This window comes from Sinocyclocheilus anshuiensis, unplaced genomic scaffold (assembly GCF_001515605.1).
Source record: "Sinocyclocheilus anshuiensis isolate Anshui unplaced genomic scaffold, SAMN03320099.WGS_v1.1 scaffold762, whole genome shotgun sequence".
Lineage (NCBI taxonomy): Eukaryota > Metazoa > Chordata > Actinopteri > Cypriniformes > Cyprinidae > Sinocyclocheilus > Sinocyclocheilus anshuiensis.
The window spans coordinates 756,239-779,802 of NW_015542390.1; the positions used below are offsets into that span (position 1 = coordinate 756,239).

The 23,564-nt window shown below is 38.1% G+C and overlaps 2 protein-coding genes across 2 annotated transcripts in view; one reads left to right on the forward strand and one right to left on the reverse strand.

Annotated features, from left to right (window-relative positions):
- LOC107692762 (LYR motif-containing protein 4B-like) overlaps positions 1–20,188 on the reverse strand; it is a 61,479-nt gene extending 41,291 nt beyond the window's left edge. Inside the window, exons 1-2 of the mRNA XM_016491936.1 lie at positions 19,942–20,188; positions 6,256–6,376 (exon numbers count right to left, since the gene is read on the reverse strand). Of these exons, the coding sequence (XP_016347422.1) occupies positions 6,256–6,376; positions 19,942–20,093 (273 nt within the window). The 5' untranslated portion in view covers positions 20,094–20,188. The remainder of the gene's footprint in view (positions 1–6,255; positions 6,377–19,941) is intronic.
- Positions 20,189–20,233: 45 nt separating this feature from the next.
- The window catches only part of fars2 (phenylalanyl-tRNA synthetase 2, mitochondrial), a 144,101-nt gene continuing 140,770 nt past the window's right edge, over positions 20,234–23,564 (forward strand). Inside the window, exon 1 of the mRNA XM_016491935.1 lies at positions 20,234–20,292. The gene's annotated coding sequence lies outside the window, so the exon portion shown is untranslated. The remainder of the gene's footprint in view (positions 20,293–23,564) is intronic.

A 23,564-nucleotide genomic window follows, 5' to 3' on the forward strand; every position in this document is an offset into this window, starting at 1 on the left:
CAGCGCATTTTATGGAGGACTGTTTCCTGATCCTGGTAGAGTAGACTACAATGCCGGCTGTTCTGACTCACAGACTGTAAGTAAGTTTTTTTTTATTGAAAGGATTTGCTACTGATGATTCAAATGTGAGTTTTGAGCAGTGTAGAGTAGCGCTTGTTGTTTGTCATTTCTCCGATCACAAATGCAGACATGGTTTTATTTTAAAACCGTATAAAAGACAGTATAAGTCATTAAAATCCATAATTATGTCCCCACTGGATGCAACAAATACCTAGTTTATAATGGGTTTTATTGGTTTTGTCTCATCGTGCCGGGACATGTATGTATGTACTGTGCATCACAGTATGGTAGGGGCATAACATTTCTGTCACACGCTTGAGGTATTCGGCCAATCACAACGCACTGGATAGCTGGCCAATCAGAGCACACCTCGCTTTTCAGACCGATGAGCTTTGTAAAAATCAACGCGTTTCAGAAAGTCGGGGCATAGAGGAGAAACAATAATGTACAGTATGTGGAAAATAGTGTGTTTTTTTAACCTTAAACCGCATAAACACATTTCATTACACCAAATACACAAAATAATCTTATTTTTAGCAACATCATATGACCCCTTTAAAGTGGGGTGATTCTTTTCTCTACCCACTGTATAGTGTTCAGCCAGTAGAAATCTGAACTATGTTGGAACCACGGCAGAAAATATCCTTATAGTTCAGCTTTGGTGTCTACAGATAGCATTAATACTGCACAACATGACTTTACCATAACATTTCCTCTAATAAAGAGACATTAGCATAAAAAACTCATGGAAACCGGATTGGTCCTTACGGTCTTATAGGACAAACCACTTAAGATCAAAGTATGCCATCTATAAAAAGAACAGAGCTATTGAGAGAGCACAGCAAACAGTGAGTGTCAGAAAAGAACATCTGAGCAGGAGTAGATGGGCAGCAGTGACTCACGGATTGGAGGAGATCCACACTCTTAGAGAAGAGCTGAACACATAAGTGTGCTCCAGTCTGGGCTGTGGGAGTGAGCAGAGGGCGGGACGCATGCTGGCGGTGTCACGACACACAACGGGACGTTATGCGTACAGTATGTGCGTGAAACAGAGAGAGGCGTGGGTCTGGCTTCCTCCAGCAGCCCGTATGCTGTGATGTGTGTGAGTCAACAGAGCGCATGATGACTGCTGCGCTGGTTAGAGTGTCACCGGCAGAGACATGCTGAAGACACCTCCACAAACACTACAACAAACACACAAAACACCACAGCCACTCACCATGACACCACAAACTCACTCCACAGTAGTACGCAAACGCATCTGTGAACGCCTGACACACTAGTGGAAATTATGGAAGCACATTTCTGACACAGAATAAAAGAATAAAAAGGCAATTGTGAATTTTCATCTCACAATTCAGATTTTATTTTTAACACAATGCAGAGAAAAAAGTCAAACTCAAAATTGTGTTATATAAATTAAGAATTTTGACATATAAACTTGTAATTCTTTCTTGCAATTCTAAGTAAGGATGTAACGATTAACCGTGAGCCGGTTGAAAATCGATTCAAATATGTGACGATTCAAATCGGTTGAGATGCTAAACAAATTGCGATTCATTTAGGTGTAGGAGTTTATATGAATGTATGTCTGAGGGGAATTTACTGTCTTTAGAAAAGTGTAGATGGTATTTTTTCTTTTCATCTTTCCTCTGTATAATGCATATTAAAGTTCATAAGTGCAGCGCTGCTTTGTTTACAGCGGAAACCAGGAAACGGTTTAAGCGCCACCTGCTAGCAGAGAGTGCATCTGCATCTCATTCAGCTCAGTTTCATGCAGATATTTTTATGCATAGTTTCATAAAACTGAAGTCAGACCATTCTGTTTTTGCTTCAAATTTCAAAATTATACAATCTAATTTAGATTAAAAACTGCTCATGTTTGAGTTGAGTGAATCGTTACATCCCTAATTCTAAGTTAACAATTCTGAGTTAATGTCTTGAAATTCTGCCTTTTCTCTCTGAATTCTAAATTTACATCTCACAATTTTGTTGCCACCACTATATATATATTTTTTTAACTTTTGTTAACTCCTCGTAAAACTCAAGAACAAATCTGCATAAATATAATAACTGATAACAACAATAGGAAAAAAACACAATTATTATTATAACAAATTTTTTATTACTTTAAGTTAAATCAAAATATTATTATTTTTTTGCTTCTGTTATAATTAATATTTTATTAACAACCCCAGCAATATTATTATTATTGACTAATTATCTTTATTTCTTTATTGTTGTTATCAAAGTATCAAGTGTATATATATATATATATATATATATATATATATGTTTTCAGACACACAAAAATAATCTGCAATGGCACTGGCCATATTCACAAGGAACATTGTAGCATCATAAATAATTCCTACAATTTCTTTTTTAAGTACTCCGTTAATTTACAGGTTTAAAAAAAATCCCATGTTTTTATGGTCTCTAACATTTAGACCACACATGTGTTCTTCAAACACTATGGCAGTAACAAACCTTAGTAATCAAGGGGTGATAGAGTTACCTTTTAAACACCTGCCAAAACCTGAAATGGTATTATATCAACTAAAGATGAACTAACTTTAGCTAAATTGCTCAACCAGTTTCTCTTCAAACAGTAAATGCAGAAAAGCCTGAAATCAAGCTTGCATTGCTGAAAGCATCGACATTCATGCACTTGTGTAGAGTATGTTTTGGCCCTTGAATCTCAAAAGAGTGTGAAGCTGCTCTTCTGAGCCTGACTCTCTAACTCTCATTGAAGATGGTGTTTTAACTCCCTAGGAAGTTTAGGTTAATTGATTCCCATGCTGAGAGTGTCAGGGTGACAGAAGCTCTTAATGCAGACAGCATAATGGACTGATCTCTAAGGCTGTACTTTGATTCGGTTTCAAAGAACAGCTCAACTCCTTTGGTATGAGACAAGAGATGAATTATCCCAGTGCCTCCTATTCTTCTTAAACCCTCTTTTGTGTTGCTCCAAATATATATCTGTACATTTTATTATTTCAATAAAAAATAAATATATATACTTATAACTGATAGCAGCTGACTTTACTGGCCATAAATGTTTCTTGACAGTCATGAGTAACGGTAGAGGCTGTAGGAACGCACACAACGACAGAGAAAACAATAATAGTCTTTTAATTCCAACTTCAAACACAAAGGACAGGAGAATCACCAGGAGAATTACAACCAAACACACTAAACTCAAAACAATCCAGGAACAAGACCAGACAGAAACTGAGGGCATAAATACACAGGCAAAACAAAGGAGCAAACGAGATGATTAACGATACACAGGTGAACAGAATGACATAATCAAGACAAGCAAGGAAAACTAGGTCAAGGGAAAACAACTGACCGGTAACATCATGAAACTGTGTGTGCGCATTATTTCATTAATTAAAAAAAGGCACAACAAATGGGGGGAAACATCTAATTATTATTATTATTATTATTAATAATAATAAATCAAATTATAAAAAGTAAATATCACGATATTACTATTGATATTTAAAGTATTTCATAATAGTTTTAATTAATAATAACAATAATAATAATTATTATTTAATACAATTATAAAATTAACCAAATTAATATAGCCATAATACTACTGAACTACTGAATTAATTGCAGATCATTGCCAAATTGAAGATAATTTTGTCTTTTAATTAATAACTGTGATTCATGTTTTTATTTCATGCAGATTGGATTATTGCAACTCATTATATTTGGGGTTGTCTAAGAACCTGCTCTCACGGTTGAAGCTAGAGCAAAATGCTACAGCTAGACTGTTGACAGGCACAAGGAAATGGTCCAGCATTTCTCTGGTGCTGGCTTCTTTGCACTGGTTTCCTGTTGATTTTTGATTTTAAGTCCAATACAATGTTTTTATCCAGGTTTTTAAAGGTTTGCATGGCCTTGCTCCGGAGTACATATCATGCCTGTTACAGCGTCAATGCGTTGCTACACCTCTAAGATCATCTCAGAGTTTGCTTTTACATGTTCCCAAATCACGGTTAAAACCAAAGGAGATCGAGCGTTCTTTGTGGCAGCCCCACGTCTCTGGAATACTCTCACTTTGCATAGATCCTGTGACTCAAAGACTGTTTTAAATCTATGCTGAAAAAACACCTCTACTCTACCCTAGGTGTTGGGGCAATGAACAGTGATGTATATTGTGTTGTGTGTCAATTTGAGTAATTTTAGACGTTTAAAACACTTTGGTCAACTTGTGTTGTTTTAAATGTGCTATATAAATAAATGTTGATTGATTGTTGATTTACTGACTGATTGATTGAACTGTAAAGGACTTAATATTAAATAATAATAATAATATATAACAACAACAACATCAATAATAATAAAATATTAATATTATTATTTCTATTATTATTATTTAATTGAATTAATTAAACAAATATCAAATATAAAACATAAAACAAATATCACTAATACTACTAAACTGTAATTCATAATATTGTGTGTGTGTGTGTGCATTTTTTTTCTTTGCTTTCAAATGTTAAAACCATAGGGCTTTTATTTTGCTGAAAATTTGGATACGCTTCTCTTTTATTGGCAACAGATGCATTTTAAATCGACTCAAAATCACAGCACTTCCAGATATGGTTCGCATTTACTGCAAACAAGAAACTAAAACACTGTTATCATGAGCGGCTCACGTGAAAAGATCCTAACACATCAGATTACATATTTATGTAATTCACAATGTCTTTGCAATTCGATAATCAAGCTAAACCATATCAGATTCTCAGGCAATGTTAGAATTCATACAAAAAATTACTAGCCAACCGGTAAGAAAAAACTAATTTTAAATATTTACCAATGCAGATTTTCACTTACATTTTGCACTTAGTAAGTGTTAATTTGAGGCCCTGATACTAACTTAGAAGAAAAAAAAATCAGACAAAATGTCAAAATCATAAGAATCATGTTCCCCAGGGATCTGCCCTGAATTGGAGTGGAATTATGGAAACAAAGTGCAGGACAGCGAGGCATCAGCGGTCATTAGTGCTGCACAGGACATGCCAGCGGATAGGTGGGAGCCGAGCAGGTGTTCATATTTATGCATCTGGAGCTGCGACAGACAGAAGACAACTTCCTCCAGCCCTCAGGAGGATACAGTGAATTATACAGGAACAGGAAGACAAGACGAAGCCCACCACTCCTTCATTAGGTTCACCAGCAGAGAGAGAATGAAGTTTGATGAAGGTGGCTGTTCTTTTAACAGCTTTTAAATTAAACAGCATGATAATCCATAGGCCTTTGATAGATTGGATTTCTTGGAACACGTTCAGCGCACCACATTCCATTTACTCTTACCATATTGTGCAAATAGGTTTCTCTTGTGAGTAACTTCCGGTCTGCATGTCTGACGTAGATCAAAAAATAAATTGATTTAATTCTTAAATCAGACATAAATGAATGGGCAATGTTTTTCAGCATGAAACTAAGTGCGGAAATATGCAACATTAGTTCACGCCAGTACGGAAGACCACAGAGGCAATGCATTATTTTTCTCAGTGGAGATTAATATTAAAATAATTTCTGAAGGATCATGTGACACTGAAGACTGAAGTAATGATGCTGAAAATTTAGCTTCACAACAAAGGAATAAAGTACATTTTAATATATATTCACATAGGAAATAGTTATATTTATTTATTATATAAAGAGTCAAACTTTTTAATATTTTACAATATTACAGTTTTTACCATATTTTTTATCTAATAAATGCAGCCTCGGGGAGCAGAAGAGTAAATAAAATACTAGAAGCAAGTAAGTAAATAAATAAATGTTATGACAAAATAAAGTAAATAATTGTTGGCACCATTTCTAGCTCACTAAGCAAATTTGTGACATTGATCATGCGGTTTAACTTTTCACTTTTCAAAATGTGTAGTACAAAAATAATATTAAAATGGGAGAATAATAAAATAGTAATAATAATATTACCCTTCAACTACATACATATTTCAATATTTTATTTTATGTAATATAATTGTATTTTATATTTATATATGTATTGGTGGTGGAACAACAAAAATAGATTTTGCACAGCAAGGGAAAAAAAAGGAACTGTGTACAAAATGTTGTTCTGGGTTGCCAACCAGCTCTTCTTATTTCTCAACATACTCTACAGAATCCACAGGTCACAACATCTATTTTTTGGACCAGTACCTGTCGTTGGATGAGGGCCAAACTGTCCCGGGCCCTGTTCAGCAGCTCCTTCACAACTTCCGGATCTTCCACTGTCCGGTTCTCCCTGAAGGCATCTCGTACCCTTCGTAGAGCGTACGTCCTACAGAAGCGAGAGATCAAAACAAGTCACTTGATGCTTTACATTTGCTGGTTCATGCAAAAGTGACTGCCACAATGCTAGATCACCAGGGAGTCAAACGGGCAAAAAAGTAAACACAGGTCCATTCTCTATTGTCACAAGTCAGTCCCTCAAGTTTTTATTTTTTTTTTGTGATTCAGCCATCTTTGAACATAACACAAAATCAAAAAATGACAATTTTGTGATCCTGCATAATTTGGCATTTAAAGGCACAATATGTAATTTTCGCCGCTAGAGGGCGCGTATTCAAAATAAACAAAGAGGCAAAGGCGTAGTTTGATGACGCCGTGACTGAGTGTGGAATCATGGGAGTTGTCGTCTTCATCCTCACAGCCGATGCAATCCGACGGGACTCGGGCAGAAATCATGTTCATGGATGAGCTAATGATTTATTAACGTAGTAGAATGAAGCAGGGTGAGGCTGAAAGCCGTTGAAGCGAAACGAAGCTGCTGAACGAGCGTGACACACGACTCGAAAGCAGCGGAGCTTTTATTATGCCACAGTCAACCGCTTCCACTGCTTCCGGTCGTGCGTATGTGGGAAAAGAAAACAGCGCTGTTTTATCATACTAGATACATTTGAAAGTTCTGTTATAATGCTACTCTGTGCGGTCGTCACCGGTCTATTAAAACGCACAACATATTAAAGCGTCTTTGGTGTTTCCATGTTTTCTACAAAACAAAACCAGAAATCGAGGGGTTATGACGTCATTGGCAGGCGACACAATGACACTATGGACACGATCCGTGTCACTAGTTAAAATTGCTTATTTCTCTGGAGTTAAACATTCTTCGAAACATTTGGGATAATGTAAGTACACAAGTCAGCAAAATATATAACACTGTTCTTGTGGTTTTTGGATACTTGAATTAAAAATCTTACATATTTTGCCTTTAACTGCAAAATAATCACAACAAGTTTGAAGTTACTTAGTTATTGCCATGTTAGTCTGATATAGACACATGCATTAATGAGAAAATAAAGCATGGAACTAGCTTGACGTTAAAAAGGGTTATTAAGTGTAATAAGACGTCAAAAAGAGCTCAATGTGGTGCTCATGCCCTGACTGTGCTTCTTTGTTCTTATTTTTAATACCAACAACAAAAATAATAAAATATCCAACCTATGCTCAAATATGTGGAAATACATGCTTGTGGTGACGTTTCTGTACCTTACTGCACGTTTCACGGCAATTTCAAAGTGAATTGTCCAGTGAGTGGTGCTAAAACGCACATTCACTACGTGACCGTGACATGTTTTTATTATGTTGGTAGGTATGTATTGCTGCGTTGCATCAGGCATGTAATGCGGTGGTTCAGAAATCAAATGTCCGTGGAGCGTTGGAAAATAACATCCACCTTACACCAAACCCAATCCTAAACTTACCCGATAGTGTTAATGAATGCAGAAGCGATATAAAAATGCATTCGCTGATGCAACCGTGCTATTTTATCTTCCTTCTACGCGGGTTTGAGCTGTTTTGTCGAACCATAGTTTCATGGGATTCTTACCGGAGTGCTTCACCTCACAAGTGCAACGCCGTATCACATGTGCTACAGAGCAAATTACGGAGTAAGAAAACCCATACACATATGAAGCTGGATATGTGACGCTAATGATCAAGAGTATCAGTTTTCAAATGTTGCAGCATGTTAAATTTTTTTTTAAATCATAACATAATATTGTGCAAGGAATTGTGTGAAAATTAGGCTTTCTAAATCAAATCTGTGGCCCTGTAAATCACACTTTGTATGAAAAGGAATAAAAGTTTTCTGAGTTTTACTGCCTCTAGTGTTCATTTCAACTGGAAACTGCAGCAATTCGTATAGGTACGTTCCCTATAGAACGGCCTCTCCAGTTGTGTTTAACATGCTTATGGGGAAACACGAACTGCACAAACAAATATGTCAGAATTTTTCTCGAAGATCATCTCCTCGCTGGAATCTGAAGAAAGAAGCCAAAGCAAGAAGCCGTAGAAGAGCCCCTGGCAGTGGAAGATCACAGAGCAAGGCTTCCCCTGTGGCCATCCAGATTAAAAAGAGCAAATTACACTTAAACGTTGTTGCAAATGTCGCACTGCAAGTGTGGCTCATGCAGGCAACCCCTGCATGGCACAGATGGGCACGGTGAGTGCGTCGCTTGCCTGGGCAGCACCCACGCTGAGGCTGTGCTCACCTGGATTGAATGATCTCACTGTGAGAGCATGAGTCTCGCCCTGCTTCGCTCCCGGATTGCCTTCTTTCACAAAGGCAGTCCTCCCTAGCCTGCTCTACCTGCTCTCCAGGAGCCTTGGAGGAGGAAACAGCGGAGCAGCGGGGGTTCAATCAGGCTTGAGTGAACTCACACAGGCGCAAGGCACGCATGCTTCACTCTCCTCGCAATGCCTTGATTCGCCACACGTGAGGATCAGTGCCCCTTGTTGGCAGCGAGGGGCTTGATTTCTGCCTGAGGAGGAAGTTGTCGCTGATGACTCTATGTCATTGACAGCTTCTGACACAGAGAAGAGGGTGTTTTCCGGCGAAGATCCTGACACCCTCCCTTCATCTCAACCAACATGGCCCAGTAGTAGTGGGATTTCTATTGGCCCAGTGTAGACAGCGAACTGATCCGCATTCTCACCAAGGCTGCCCCTTTCTTCCCGGAAGTTCACAGCAAACTCACCAGGACGTGGCATGCCCCCTATTCGGCATGTGTTAACTCCTCCACTTCTGTTGCTCTCACCACTGTTGACGGCTCTGAAGAAAGAGGATATGGCAAGCTCCCCTCTCTCGAAGAGGCAGTCACTGCGCATTTGTGCCCTCCATCAGCCCTGGGGGTAAAAGCCCATGCAGCGCATACATATGAGGCCCAGCAGCACTATAGCAAATAGAGCTTATTCAGCGGCTGGCCAGGCTGGCTCTGTGCTTCACACGATGGCAGTACTACAAGAGTTTCAGGCCAAGATTCTCTGCAATATGGACAAGTCCGGCTCAAGACCTGATGCCTTTAAAGAGCTGCGCACAGCGACTGACCTGGCTCTGCATGCTACAAAGGCCATTGCGCAGGCAATTGGCAAGCCCATGTTATAAGGGGAGCACCCCTTCCACGCTCAAAATATTTGTGGCAGCCACGCGGCGAATCATGCTGTCATGGCTGGCCAGGTCAGTCGGCAAAAACGAACTTGTCGTTAGTTTCTGAGGGGAGCTCGGAGACTGAATCCGCCTTGTCCTCAAACTGTGCCGACCTGGGACTTGTCTATAGTCCTCAGGGCCCTACGGGTCAATCAGTGCTTCATGCCTTGAGTTTGGGCCTAACGACTTAAAAGTCATCCTCAAACCAAGACACAGCTCTGTGCCTAAGGTGCTCTCAACCCCGTTCAGAGCACAGGCCATTATCCTTCTCACTCTTCCTAATTCAGAGGATGAGCAGGGTCCCAATCCATTCTGCCCAATTCAGGCTCTTAGAGTGTATGTTGAGCTCTCTGGCCTGTTTTGGCACTCAGAGCAGCTCTTTGTATGCTTCGGAGGCTGCTCTATAGGGCTGTTGGTTACGAAGCAGAGACTATCTCACTGGATAGTTGATGCTATATCCCTGGCTTATGCCTCAGAGGGCTTACAGTGTCCTACCAGGGTGAGGGCTCACGCCACCAGAGGCATGACCTCCTCTTGGGAGTGGTTTAGTGGGATTTCTATGGGTGATATCTATGTGGCCACCGGCTGGTCGTCGCCATCAACCTTTACTAGGTTTTACAACTTAGACATCCCTGTCCTCCAGGCATGGATTTTGTCTACTTAATTCACCTTATCCCCTCTGTGAGTGGAAAGGGTTCTGCTATGTAGTCCCCAGAAGGGTGGCTTGGGTCTCATAATTAGCACATCCTTTTTTGGAGCCCTCATTATGGGCTGGGCTCGCAGAGCGGCTTAATTACACACTTGTTTATAGCATGGCGCTATTGGATGTGTTCTTTATAAGTGCGTTAAATGCAGCGGGAGAGACCGTTCGATAGGGAATGCTCTGGTTACTAACGTAACCTTGAGTCCCTGCGATAAGGGAACGAGCGTTGTGTAAGCTGCCGTGTTATAAGACTGCACGTGAGTCGATGGCTGTCACTGACAGTCGAAAGATTCCAACAAATGGCATTCTGAGCTGACATATATAGCAGTCGGCTCCTCCCCTTTTGGTGGGCTGAAGCACCATTTTTTCTTGCAGTTACACGAAAGTGAACAAATCAGGCTTCAGTATCGGAGTAACCATGAGTTTCCCCATAAGCATGTTAAACGTTCCTTTATCTCAGGGACCCAAGGTTATGTTAGTAACCAGAGCGTTTTTTTTAGTTTTGCAGAAATGTAGATAGAGGCACATCATTGCACATTTTCCACAAAATTCTGGAAGTTACTGCCACAAAATCAGTCATTTTTACTGAGTTTGATTGAATCAAATCAAATTAGGTGGGTGGGGGTTTGCAAAAGACAAATGTAGAGCGAAGTGCCAGTTTTAACGCTGAAGATGGAAATAGCAAAACATAATATTTGATAACTGTTTTACAACAGAAATTTAAAACAACCAACAGTAATATCCAGTGATGTAAACTACTCAACTTTTTTTTTTTAAATTTTGCCATTTTGAGTTGAAAATATGGCATAATTTATGAGATTCATGCAATTCCTAATTTATTGTGAGGAGGCATGAGACGTTTTGCCTTTTTGACATACTGGGCACAAATAAGAGTTAATGTATGAACGTATAATATACGGTTTAAAATATTATTTGCAAATAGTTCAAAATGATTACAATTAGACCCAGAATTTCCTTCATCATTCTATTTTTTATACTTTATAAAAAAAATATAATAATAAAAAATTGGTCCCTCCCAATAGTTATGGCCTTGAAACTCTCAGATGAACATGAAATTTTGCCCAGCAGATACATCTGATACTCTGTTTTGAATATAAGCAGTTTGGACATAAACATAGATTTTACTTCAGTAGTCTAAAGATCACAAGACCCCTGCAAGGTTTATAAACCAAGGCACTAAAAGCACAGAAGTCAAGTGTCTTTTATCAGTCATGGCGTGGGTAGATTGCTGCCCCTCTGTTTATGCTGTTCTCAATGAGAAAACTCAAAGCACATTAAGAAATGGAGATCTGACTGACAAGGATGAGGTGAGCTTGTCACACCGCATCAAGGAGACGAGGAACACGCTGACAGTGTGTTGGGAAAAGCGAAGACAAACTCAGTCACATTTCTTCTGAATGACAGAGTTCATTAGTGCCAGTGCTGTGCGTGCCACATGGTAATAATGGAGCAGTCATTAGACAGCTAGTTACTAAGCTGTAAGGTAGCTTTGCACGCCTGCACTTCTGGGGTGTGAATCTCCCGGCTTTTCATCTCGAAAAACGAGCAGTGTGGGGCATACGGAGGCCCCAGTGCCACGCAAAGATCAAAGTATCGCCTGGCACCCAAAGAACCACCTCAACCAAGACAAGGCAACTCCGCTCTGACAGCCAAATCCAAGCTTCCCACCATTTCATGGGATGAGGGGAGAGGAGGAGGGAAAAAAAGCAAGGGAGAAAGAATGAAAGAAAATCTGCAAATAATGAGAGAAACCCATAGAGAAAGAGACAGACAGAACGGGTGAGAGCACACTTATGTGAGAGCTGAACGATCTTAGATCATACACTAAAAAACAACAGATGACAGATGCAAAATTGCGTCTTGAGAAGGAAAAGGGGCAGTTGCTAGATAAAGAGCGAGTCATCTTTAGAAATACCACAGTGACATACACTTCAAAGGAGTCAAAATTGAGCAGCCGGCTTTGAAGCACACATCATGTGATTTTTCAACAGCTCGTGTGTATTAAGTGTGACAAATCTAAGGTTAAAGCCATAAACAACACAAGTAAAATATGTATGTACAAATAAAAGATCATCAAAATCATACACTTTCTGGATATAACACATTTTTCTTTGTTCAGTCATGTGAAAAAGCATCCCTCTACCTACATTTTGGCAAAACCTACACACACCTATACATACAATCCCCTCAGTTTCCAGCTGAAATGAACAAAAGTGGCAATAAAATACTAATATTTATTCCTTTTCCACACAGATTACAATTACGAGGCAGATTAATAAAGATTTATTTTTGCATGGTTCCTCTCACAATATTATGGTATGACCTTAAAACACTTACCATAGTGCATGATTTGTAAACTAATAAACTTTGATGTTTGCATCACTTACTCAGCTCCATATGCATGGCTTTTCTGATTTAGTAAACTTGCTTGTTCGCGCACCCGGTACAGCATTACACTTGCAATGTGAAGTGCTCAGGTACAAGTTTTGTGAAACATTAGTTGTTATAAAAGAGCTTTAGTCTTTTAAAGTCTTTAGCATTAACATTTTAGCTCCAGACATTTAATTTCTGAACTGCCACAATACGTACAACACTCAACATAATAAAACATTGCCCGATTCACATACATATGTTTCGGATAAAACTGAACAGACTGTTCAAATGTTGTGAAACACGCAAGAGGTAACGTAACATCATTTTGTAGAAACATTTCTCCAATGAGCATATATTGTTTTCTTCAGTGAAGTCCACTTGTAATGTTAGTCAAGGTTTCTTATACCAAAACAATTAATATTTACACTCACATGACCATTTTCTTAAGAGGAAAAAAGGCTGTTTGTCTGGTTTTCTACTGTAGCTTTAAGATTTCTACATTGAAACGACCACTTCTTTTGAGTTCATGGGTTGTACTGGGTCCAATATAATTGGTGTTTTCACTAAAATTGCACGGAAACTTGATTTGATTGTTGATTTCAATAAAGAGTCTAATGTTAGCATCTTGCTAAGCTAACAGCTTGATACTCTTAACAAGCATAAAACATGCAGATATTGGCTAAAATAGTTCATTTTTATTAGACTGAACATTTTCAATCAATACATTTCAGAAGTGAATTAAACATTTACATTTGAGATTTCTCTCAACTCTGTCTGCCATCTTGGATTCATTTTAAGAGCTTGCAGCAACGCATGATGCCGTACATTTTGACCAAAATAAGAGACTGAAATGATCAGAGGCCTTCAAAAATAAACCTTCTGACACTCTTTTGTATGGAAAGCAAATCTTAGATCAACTTTACAATAGAATACAGGGCTATGTGTATTTCAATATTAAGTACACCATTTTAGCTCGTCAAATTCTTCAGTTTACATCACTTCTCATTACGTCAGAGACCCAGTTAATAATAAACAACTCGCATCATATCGTTGAGGCAACAGCTGATCGATATTTTCAGTATTTTCAGCCATCTGGCTTTAAGGTCATCAACAAGACAAAGCATTTGTCAAGAGGAAAACAGAGAGCGTAGATCTGTAGATCTGTGCTGAACTCTGGTTGGGGCCATCGGACAATTAAGCAGTTGGTCTTTGTCACCAGCGTAGGAATGGCTGATTCATCGAGCGGCACGCATATCGAATCCTCAGAGAGACACTCATCCTCTCTGCCAAGCATCCAGACTTAAATATGAGCCATGATGCTCGTGACAGAGCAACAAGCAAACGCTTGTGTTTTGAAGAGAATGCGTCATATTGTCGGATATGCTTAAGCTGACCTTAAACAAAAGCATAACGTGGCGTCCGATTCAATGTAGTGGGTCGAAGCGTGATTAACACATGGACAGCTGAGAAAATTATATTTAGGGAGATGAACAGGAACTCTCGCTTAAGATCTTACGACATCAAACTCTTGTTCTGTAGGCGACAATTAGCATAGCGTCACCCATGGGTAGTTAAACACACAATTAATTCACCTCACCAACACAAAACAGGAGTAATAACAGGCATCTAAAAGAAGATAAAACAACTTGTTTCATGGTTCTGTGAAGTGAAACCAATTATAATGGCTTAATATTTAATGACACCTTCAGCTGTAAATACACAGGCCCCGTTTTATTAGCTAAAGATGCTTCCTGCCCCTGAAATGAATTTCAGACGTACAGGACAGGAAGAGAAACCAAACACAGACAGCAGATAAAGCAATTGGAGATAGATTAGAAGAAGAGAAAAAAGAAGACACAAGAAATGATGAGGTGAGAAAGAGAAACCAGTGAGAGACAAGATGTGAAGAGATGAGATGAGACAAGAAAAGAATACATGAGACTAGGCCAGAAGACAGTAGAAACAAAAGATGAGACAAGCAAGGTGTGAAAAAGGATCTAAAAAAGATGAGACGAGTAGAGAAGAGATGGTGAGACAAGATAAGAAACAAAAAAGAGAAGAGGAGAGAAAATGTGAGACAAGCAAAGAAATGAGGTGAAATGAGAGAAAAATCAGATTTGAGATGTGAAGGAGCAATGTGAGAAGATAAAACGTAAAAGAAGAGACTAGAAGAGAAGAAAAGAGACGAGACAATATGAGATGAGACGAGAAGAGGAGAGACGAGTCTGAAGCGCTGCATGCAGGCTGTGATGTCAGAGCTTGTGGTGGAGATGAAGAGAGTTTCTCTCGGAGATCAAACCCACAGAGATGCTACTGAAGCTCAGCATTAATACTGAAACCTCAAAATTACGGCTGGAACTTACAGAGATGCTGCACTGAGACTCAACAGAGACTAGTGGCAGCCCATTATCAACTGAAACAGGAGGACACGCTTAACTTTCAGCAAACATATCACCTGCCCACAACCTGTGAAGATGCCAGCAAACGCCGTTCTGGAAAGAATATTTGGGTGGAATCAAAATGAAAGCTTAAGCATATGATCACAAAATGATTTGTTGGCACTTTAGCCATATACATAGAAACAAGAAATCAATCATTTTTACAGCCAGAGTAGCATTTTTCATAGATACTGAATCTGAACATGCAGAACAAATGCAGTCACGGTAAACGCAGCATGTCAAATGAGCAGCCAGCTATGAATAAATGAACACAAACAGAACAGAAAATAGCCCTCCATTTCAAACAGGTGTCACACGGACACCTCACTGACACGAAGAAGTAAAGCGGATTGGCAGGCGAGGACTTTCAAGAAGATCTGTGAGATTTCACACGCAAATCTGAGCTGATCCCTGATGGCTTATTTATCTGTGGCTTTTAATGGTTTATTTCTTGTAGCTTTATGAATAAGACTGAGCACAAATATGCCGTCATTGGCTCTGCACTAACGTCGAGCCGGAGGACCACGGGGGAGGGTTATATTTAACGGGAAGATGCTTTACATAAGAGCTGCCCTACTTTCTGCAGTCTACACTTGCAGCCGTCTTGTTAAATCTGCAGTGTGTACCGTCCTCTCCTCAAAAAGAGTCTCTCTTTCTCTCTGGGTGCGTGTTGTGAATCTTCCTTCTTGGCAGATGTGATATTTTTCTTACCTTCCGTCAAAATCAACATCTCTTTTATCCTCCCTTCTCAATCATTCGCTCTCACTGACTGAATTTGTTTCCGGCTTTCAATCATCTCGCATTCGCTCTGAGTTGTCCTGCATTTCATTCACTCTTCTCCCTCCCTGCATCTCTCTCTCTCCACATGCTGTTTCAACTTCTTTCCTCCTGCGTAAATTTGAGAATTTCACATCACATACACATGGGGCTCAAACCACAACCTAAAAAAAAAATCCCATTTGAAGGAGTATTACACTGCATATCTCAAAAATGGCAAATCTGAGTTACCATCAGCATGTAAAAAAAACAACAACAAAAAAAACAGGTTGTTATGCCTTGAATAATTTAACAGACTTTCATTACACAGTTAGAAAACAATGTGCACATTGGGTTTCTCGCTAAACCAGACAGAATTACACTGAAAACAATGGGCCTCATTAATGAACAAGCAGAACGGATTTCTGTGTAAACTGTGACCGTTAATTGTCATTTGTTTCTTCATCAGAACAGATTTAGAGAAATGTAGCATTGCATCACTTGCTCATCAATGGATCCTCTGCAGTGAATGGGTGCCGTCAGAATGAGAGTCCAAACAGCTGATAAAAACATCACAATAATCCGTAATTCACACCACTCCAGTCCACCAGTTATGAGTAAAAATATAAAAAATTTAATTTTTGCTAAACTCTCCTCTCTAGTGTACATTTTTCTCACTAGTTTATGGACACTGAATGGATTTTCTGAGGTTATGTGACAGTGTTTTCATGCTGCTGTCTTTCCACGGTTGAAACATTCATTGAGTGATTACATGAGACACTGATCATTTTGAAAGTTGTAGTGTATCTTTCAACACACCCTCGGATGTTCATTCATGTTTATTTCACGCTAATTAGAATGCACTCCTGCTTCGCTCGAACTGAAGCAAAGTGAGCCGTCACGCCACTAAAGAGCTCCAAAACTGTATTTATCGTTTGCAATTCTTAATAAAACTAAGAGAAGAGACTTTGTGTCCTATTATCAAAAGTAACCTGCTCTGTCTTGTCTATCAGCGTGTTGTCTGTGTGCTCTTTGCTCTGAGATGTTTTTCACGCCATAAGAAAATGAACATGTGGCGTGAGAGTTAGCAGAGGCTGGAAGCTCCACCGGACGAGATGAAGCGCGATGAGTTCAAGGCTAAAATAAATGCTTCTTTCAGTTTGATTAAACAAAGAAAATGAAATAGTAGCATATTATATTTTGGGGTGGCCAATCAGATGTCAGGGGTGTCCAGTGCCACCCTGGACATCTATCTGGCTCCGCCACTGCCTAAGGGTGAGTACATTTTCAGCAAATTTACATTTTTGGTTGAACTATTCACATCTGATTACAGCAAAGGTCACTTAAATGTTAAAATAAGGGGAATGAACAACATACACAATTACACATCCAATATCGGGCAATATACAGTATATACAAAAAGAACCAAAAATATTGTCTAATAATTGTTATGGCATATCAATTTACTAAAAGTGAACAAGAGAGTGGCTAACCGCACACTGATCCACTCAAGACTGGAAAAGTCTACAAAAACATATTTTTTATTTTATAAAATAAAAAGGATGTTTTTGTAGACTTTTCCAGTCTTGAGTGGATAAGTGTGTGTTTAGCCACTCTCTTGTTCATTTTCAAGTTTCCCATTGGCTCTACGCACCTGCAGTAAAAATAATTATTTTTTTCCTGTTTGGAGCGCTACAATTTTCTCAAATATCAACTTACTAAGAAATTTGTTCTTTGTAAATGAGGCCCCTTGTGGCTTTAAAATCTATATGAATTTATTCAAGAATAGTTTTGTGAGAGATTTACACAAATCCATTCTGATTATGTTTCTTCAATGAGGCATTCATGATTTGTATTAATATTAATATTTGTATGCAGACAAATCAAAAGGATTACAAAAGTAGGAGCTCTAAAACTGTTAACATATGAACACTGGCAGTTTAGAGGAAGAATTACACTGGAGACTCAAAGCTCTATGGAAACTGAGTGGGTGGGAGAGTATTATCCGTTGGCTGTTAGCTTTTTATTCTGTGAACACTTTAAGCCTTTTATAGCTATTTGTAATATAAAGGCCTCATGATGATAGAATTTCCAAACAATAACTTGGAATTATATTATGGCTTGACTTTCCCATATTAAGAGTTGAAGTGAGAAGCAGGGGATGTTTCATATGGCACTCTATCAAACTCATTCTATTTCTGCAGTATAGTACAGTCATGCATACTGTGCACAGAATGCATTTTTTTTTTTTGTACACGTGGAATATGTGGCATATAAGCATATAAGAGAGCACACTATGAGAGATTTTGTGTTGATTTCAATCATTATGCATGTGGTTTTACAATCTTTAAAACATTTTTAAACAAACTTAGGTCCAAAATGCAAGCAAGGAAGCAAGCAAACAAACAAACCAACACATTTTTTAATTTTAGATAACACTGAATTAGGGATATGCCGATATCAAATTTCCATGTTGCGATTAATTGCTAATGCTTTTATCACGGTATACGGTATTGTCACGATATTGAAATTTAGTTTAAAAAAGTGCTGTCATAATACAGTATAACAGGTTTAATAACTTTTTTTCTAATAACAAAAATAACTGAACATTTAAATGCAATAAAGCAAGTTTGAAAATAAATAGCCTATTAAGTATAAATATTTAAGTATTTGGCGCTGTGATGAACATCATAGCAAACACACAAATCGGAATGGCTGTTTAAACCATTTAAACACTATTCAGAAACAGAAAGTAGTGCAGCTGCTTTGTTTACAGGGTAACGGGTGCATTTAAATGAATTATTATTATTATTATTATTTCTGCAGTTTAGCGCCATCTGCTGTCAGAGAGTGAAAGTCTGTCGAATCGCGATCTCGATTCCATTTCGATTTATCGTGCAGCCCTAATGCATACTGTTTCACATAGGGTTGTGCTGGAGATTTACTAGCTACTAATCACAGAACCGCCTTTACTGACAAGATGTGCATGAAAATCGCATTCAATTTTTTGCACAGTGCCAATATATATATATTAGGGATGGGAAGATTCCCCGATTCGCTCGGTGCATCGGCATAAAAAGTTAGCGATGCATCGGTTTAAAAAGTGTGCATCGGCTACAAGCTGTCATTTATATTTTATCGTTTCTATCGTTTCTAACATATTTGCATCGGTAAAAACCAATTCATTTATATATAATTACTAGTGGATGCGCTGTACTTTTATTATTTGGAAAGTGACCAATAATCTGTGACCAATATTTTATATGTAGTTTGATTTCTCCTCTCTAAACTGTTTCTCAAGCGCGCGCTTAGTCTGATAGTTAACCTGCTTTAGACCAGGTTAGTTTCCCAGCATAAGTTGCCACGGTGACTGAAGTTGATCTATGTTAAGTTTGCTTTATGGAACCAAATCATTTGACAATGAGTCAGACTAACTGAAATAAGCTTGGCTTATTTGGTTAACTTGTTTTATGAAACAGGCCTTGAGGCATTAAAAGTGATCATATTTTCTCCATTGCATCGCATCGAATCGAATCGAATCGCACTGCATCGGTAGCTGCTTCATATGTATCTTTAATGTATCGTATCGTTGGCTATGCATCGAGATGCGTATCGTATCGGCCTCAGTCATGAGATGCACATCCCTAATATACATATACATATATATATATATATATAGTCAAATTTAAAATAGTGTTTTATATTGGAATATATATTGCTGCTCAAGAAACATTTCTTATTATCAGTGGTGAAAACCGCTGTGCTCTCTCATATTTTTGGGAAAATCATGCAATGCAAAGCAAAAGTTTGGTAACAAATGAATTAATACTTTTATTAAGCAAGAAGACTTTACATTTTTTTTAAAGTGACAGTAAATACATTTAATGTTAAGATTTTTTTTTTCTTCAAATAAATGTTGCTTGTTTTAAACTTTCCATTCATTAAAGAAGAATCCTAAAAATGTATCAATAAAATACGAAGCAGTTTTCATTTGCTGCTTCAACAGAAATATCACAAATATTGAGATGAACATATCTGCATCTTAGAGACTATATCACGGGGAATAATGCAAAAATGGCACGCGCTTGTGCTGCAGATAAATAAATGAACATTGGTGTAATTACCTGTAATTATAAGAGGGGAACTTCTTGCTTTCCTTCAGAAGCAGTCTGTAGAGTGACAGTACACGCTCTCTGCTGGACGCCGCCATGATGGAAACTGCTGGCAGTTCAACGCAAGGACCCAGAACAGCTACAAGAGGCGCGCCTGAACACATACACTCGCTTTTCTGTTCAAATACAGAAGTAAAGCTGATTTTCAAGTTTAATTAATGAAGTATTCTATATCTAAAATATCCTAAGGTACTACAGTACACATAATGCGCTCTAAATAAATATATTCTACGAGATGTGTTGTGTTTACAGTGATCAGGCACATCAGCAGTCGCCTCAATAACAGCACGCGTGTCAACAGAGGTGAGTGGAGGGTTCTTCAGTAGTTTCCACGCGTGGATTGCACACATTTATTCTGTATTTGTAAATTATGAAATGAGAATTGGTGTCAGGGTGATTATATAGCGGCTGTTATGTGAAGTGGTCCAGTGGCTCGTTATTATGTGTATTAAGTTGTCCGTTTGAGTGTAAATTGCAGGCTAGCCATAGCTTGATCATAATAAGAATGTCTTGCTCATGTGCAAGCAGTTCAGTGTATTTGGCCTTTACCTCATGCTCTGTGTGTGATTTCAGTTGCTCTGTTGTTTTGATGTAGGTGATAGTATTTCATTTATTATGTTAGGCTGAAACCCAGTTTTTATAGTTTAGTGCTAACTTATTTACTATAATATTTACTTAAAACACCCCCTGAATGTTTAAATGAATGGTAATTTAAGTAATACATGTCAATTTGTTTTGCACTTTGCTCAAAAAAATTGTAAAAAATAAATATATATATATATTAATTTGTTATTTGTTAGTGTATATTTTTAGTTTTAATAAATTTCTAATTTAAATAAACGCTGTTCTTACACACACAGACACACACACACACACACACACACACACACACACACACACACACTATATATATATATTTTGGCCAGGTATATATATATATATATAAATAATTTTTCAACATTGGTATCTTTCCACCTTTCCACCAGTTTTCATAGACCAAATTCTCACTGTTCTTGAACAAATTAATGACTCTAAAATAATTATAGTTATCATTACGAAATAAAAAATATTAAACAAAATAAGAAATATATTGTAATAATACTAAATTTAAATACTAAAATAAGTGCTGTAAAATAAAAATAATTATAAAAATTATTTTATTTTACTGTAAAATTACTGAAATGTATGTGTTTCAAAACATCAAGATTTTTTTTGCCAGGTTGCCAGCAATTAAAAATATGCACCGCATATTGTGTAGCCCTACTCCAGATGCTTTTAACTTCAAAATGCACAACATTTTCTTGCAGGCGAGCTGGACCCCAGTGCTCCTCTGCTGTTTGAGCTATTGAAATATTGACCATTTTACCAGCTTCCACTTCCATTTCAGGCTAAATGCTATATCAGTTAGAGTTTCTGTTTATTAGCAAAAGTGCAGCTACAAATCCACAAATTGTATGAGCATGTTTATCATGTTCTCTGATGCAAACTGGAGCTCTGATCCCTCAGCTTCCAGGAGCCTTGTGTTTTCAGGCAGCGACTTCCTGTTCACAAACATTTTAAAGCCGGGTCATTCCGTGTCAAATCAACGGAATCATATAGAGCCTTTAAAATGAAGATATCAAAAGAAAGGTTTGTTAAGAACTAAAATCTAAAAGGACATTAAGATATATTTGATACTTAAAGGGGTCATATGATGTTGCTAAAAAGAACATTATTTTGTGTATTTGGTGTAATGAAATGTGTTTATGCGGCTCTTTGGATTTGAGACTTTAGTCTTTGCAACTTTACAGATCTTCTTTATGCACCAAGAGCTTGTAACACTCCAAAGAGAAAGGAAAAATTGAAATCGCATCATATGACCCCTTTAAGAGTTGCAGGCATGCAACATTTGGGGAAAATGTGTAAAGTGCTTTTTCCCATATTTGAACTGTCACCTTTGGCATATAATGCAACAAAAAATGATAAAGTCAACTGATCTCTACTTACAGACATGTCAGTCTTTGTGTAAAAATGATGCTGTCATCTTTTTAATGTCATCTTTACCCTCTGTAATTTGGCTCCAAATCTCTGCAAAATAGTAGCTTACTCAGTAAATAATCATGGCGTTTAATATTTAGGCTTTCTTCCTTATTTATGTGTTTCTTTCACCAGAATCCAATTTTTTAGCCAGGGACCTTTGGTTAAGTTGAATGACCCAGCTTTGATCATAACAGGAGAGATCCATCAGATGGATTTGGCTGCAGATCTAAGCGTAGCAAGTGAGATTGAGTGTGTAGAAATCTGTTATCTCAGAACCTCCTTGTCCACTTTGCCTGTGAAATGCTGGCTAAGGGAATCATATGGCGCTCTGTCTTGTGAAGAGCGGATGTTTGAAGAGCCTTGCTCTAAAATTAAAGTATGAAATAAGTCACATCTCAAATGAATGTCTCTGTGATGTGTTGAAATCTGTGTGAGGCACTGCTGGAAACGACAGTAAAATTGTCAGTGACTTATTTTATGACTGCCATCCATCAGTAAAATTAATGCTTAATTTAGCAGGACCGAACATGTTTCTATTGTTGTGAAATGAACTGTAAAGTTCTGTTGAATTAAGACGCTGATGACTGTTGGTGTTTTTATGAGTATTTTAGTCACTTTAATGAGTAGTCCAGTAAGTCTTCAGTGGATTGTAAACTAGTGCTGGTGACAAAATCTGACATCATGGTTCAAAGAAGAACCATAAAATAAGTTAATATGGCTGTTGTAACTCATTCTGGAGAACCCTTAGAGAAACCAGACTTTATTACTGAATTGTTTGGACTGAACAGAACAGTCTGGGAGTGGCAGTGAGTTTTAGTGAATGCATCAGAAAGTAAGCACAAACAAAGTATATGAGCGAAAGTCTTTCTTTCTTTTTAATTTTTCATCAGAGCGATTGGACATCGGAAATTTCTTTGTTAGAAGCAAAATACAGTCAAATGGAATAAATTATAAATATACACTCTAGGTTAAAAAGGGACAAACCCAGCTATTGGGTTGTTTTGACCCAGCGGTTGGGTTGTTTTGTGTTTTGACCCAGCGGTTGGGTTGTTGGAGCATTTATTATGTTGTTATGTTTGTGTTCTGTGTATTTGCAGCTCGTGTGTTTATTCAGTGCTGCACAGCATACTGCCAAGGTTTTAGCTTGAATTGTTATTTTCCAAGGCTGATTCTCTGCAGATAACAAATCAACCCATCATCACCATCCGCTTGATGAAAAACACAAGCTGCATGAGGAGCATGTTTCTGTGCCTTTTCTGTCTCTGGTGCATGAAGAACGGGTCTGTCTTTGAGCCGCAGAGATGGATGTTGTGCTCATAAGACATGATTGTGGGGAGATGTAGTGCTGAAGATGAGCTTGGCTTTAAAGGGTGTCCGCTTCTCTGCGCCACTTGGAGAAGGTCACAGACGTGTTCTGTTTGCAGATGGCCTTAGCTTTGAGTGGAAAGGTCACCAGTAGGGATGCACCGATACCACTTTTTCCAGTACTCGCCCGATACGATACTTTTATTTTTGGTACTTGCCGATACCGAGTACCGATACCGATATTTTTATTG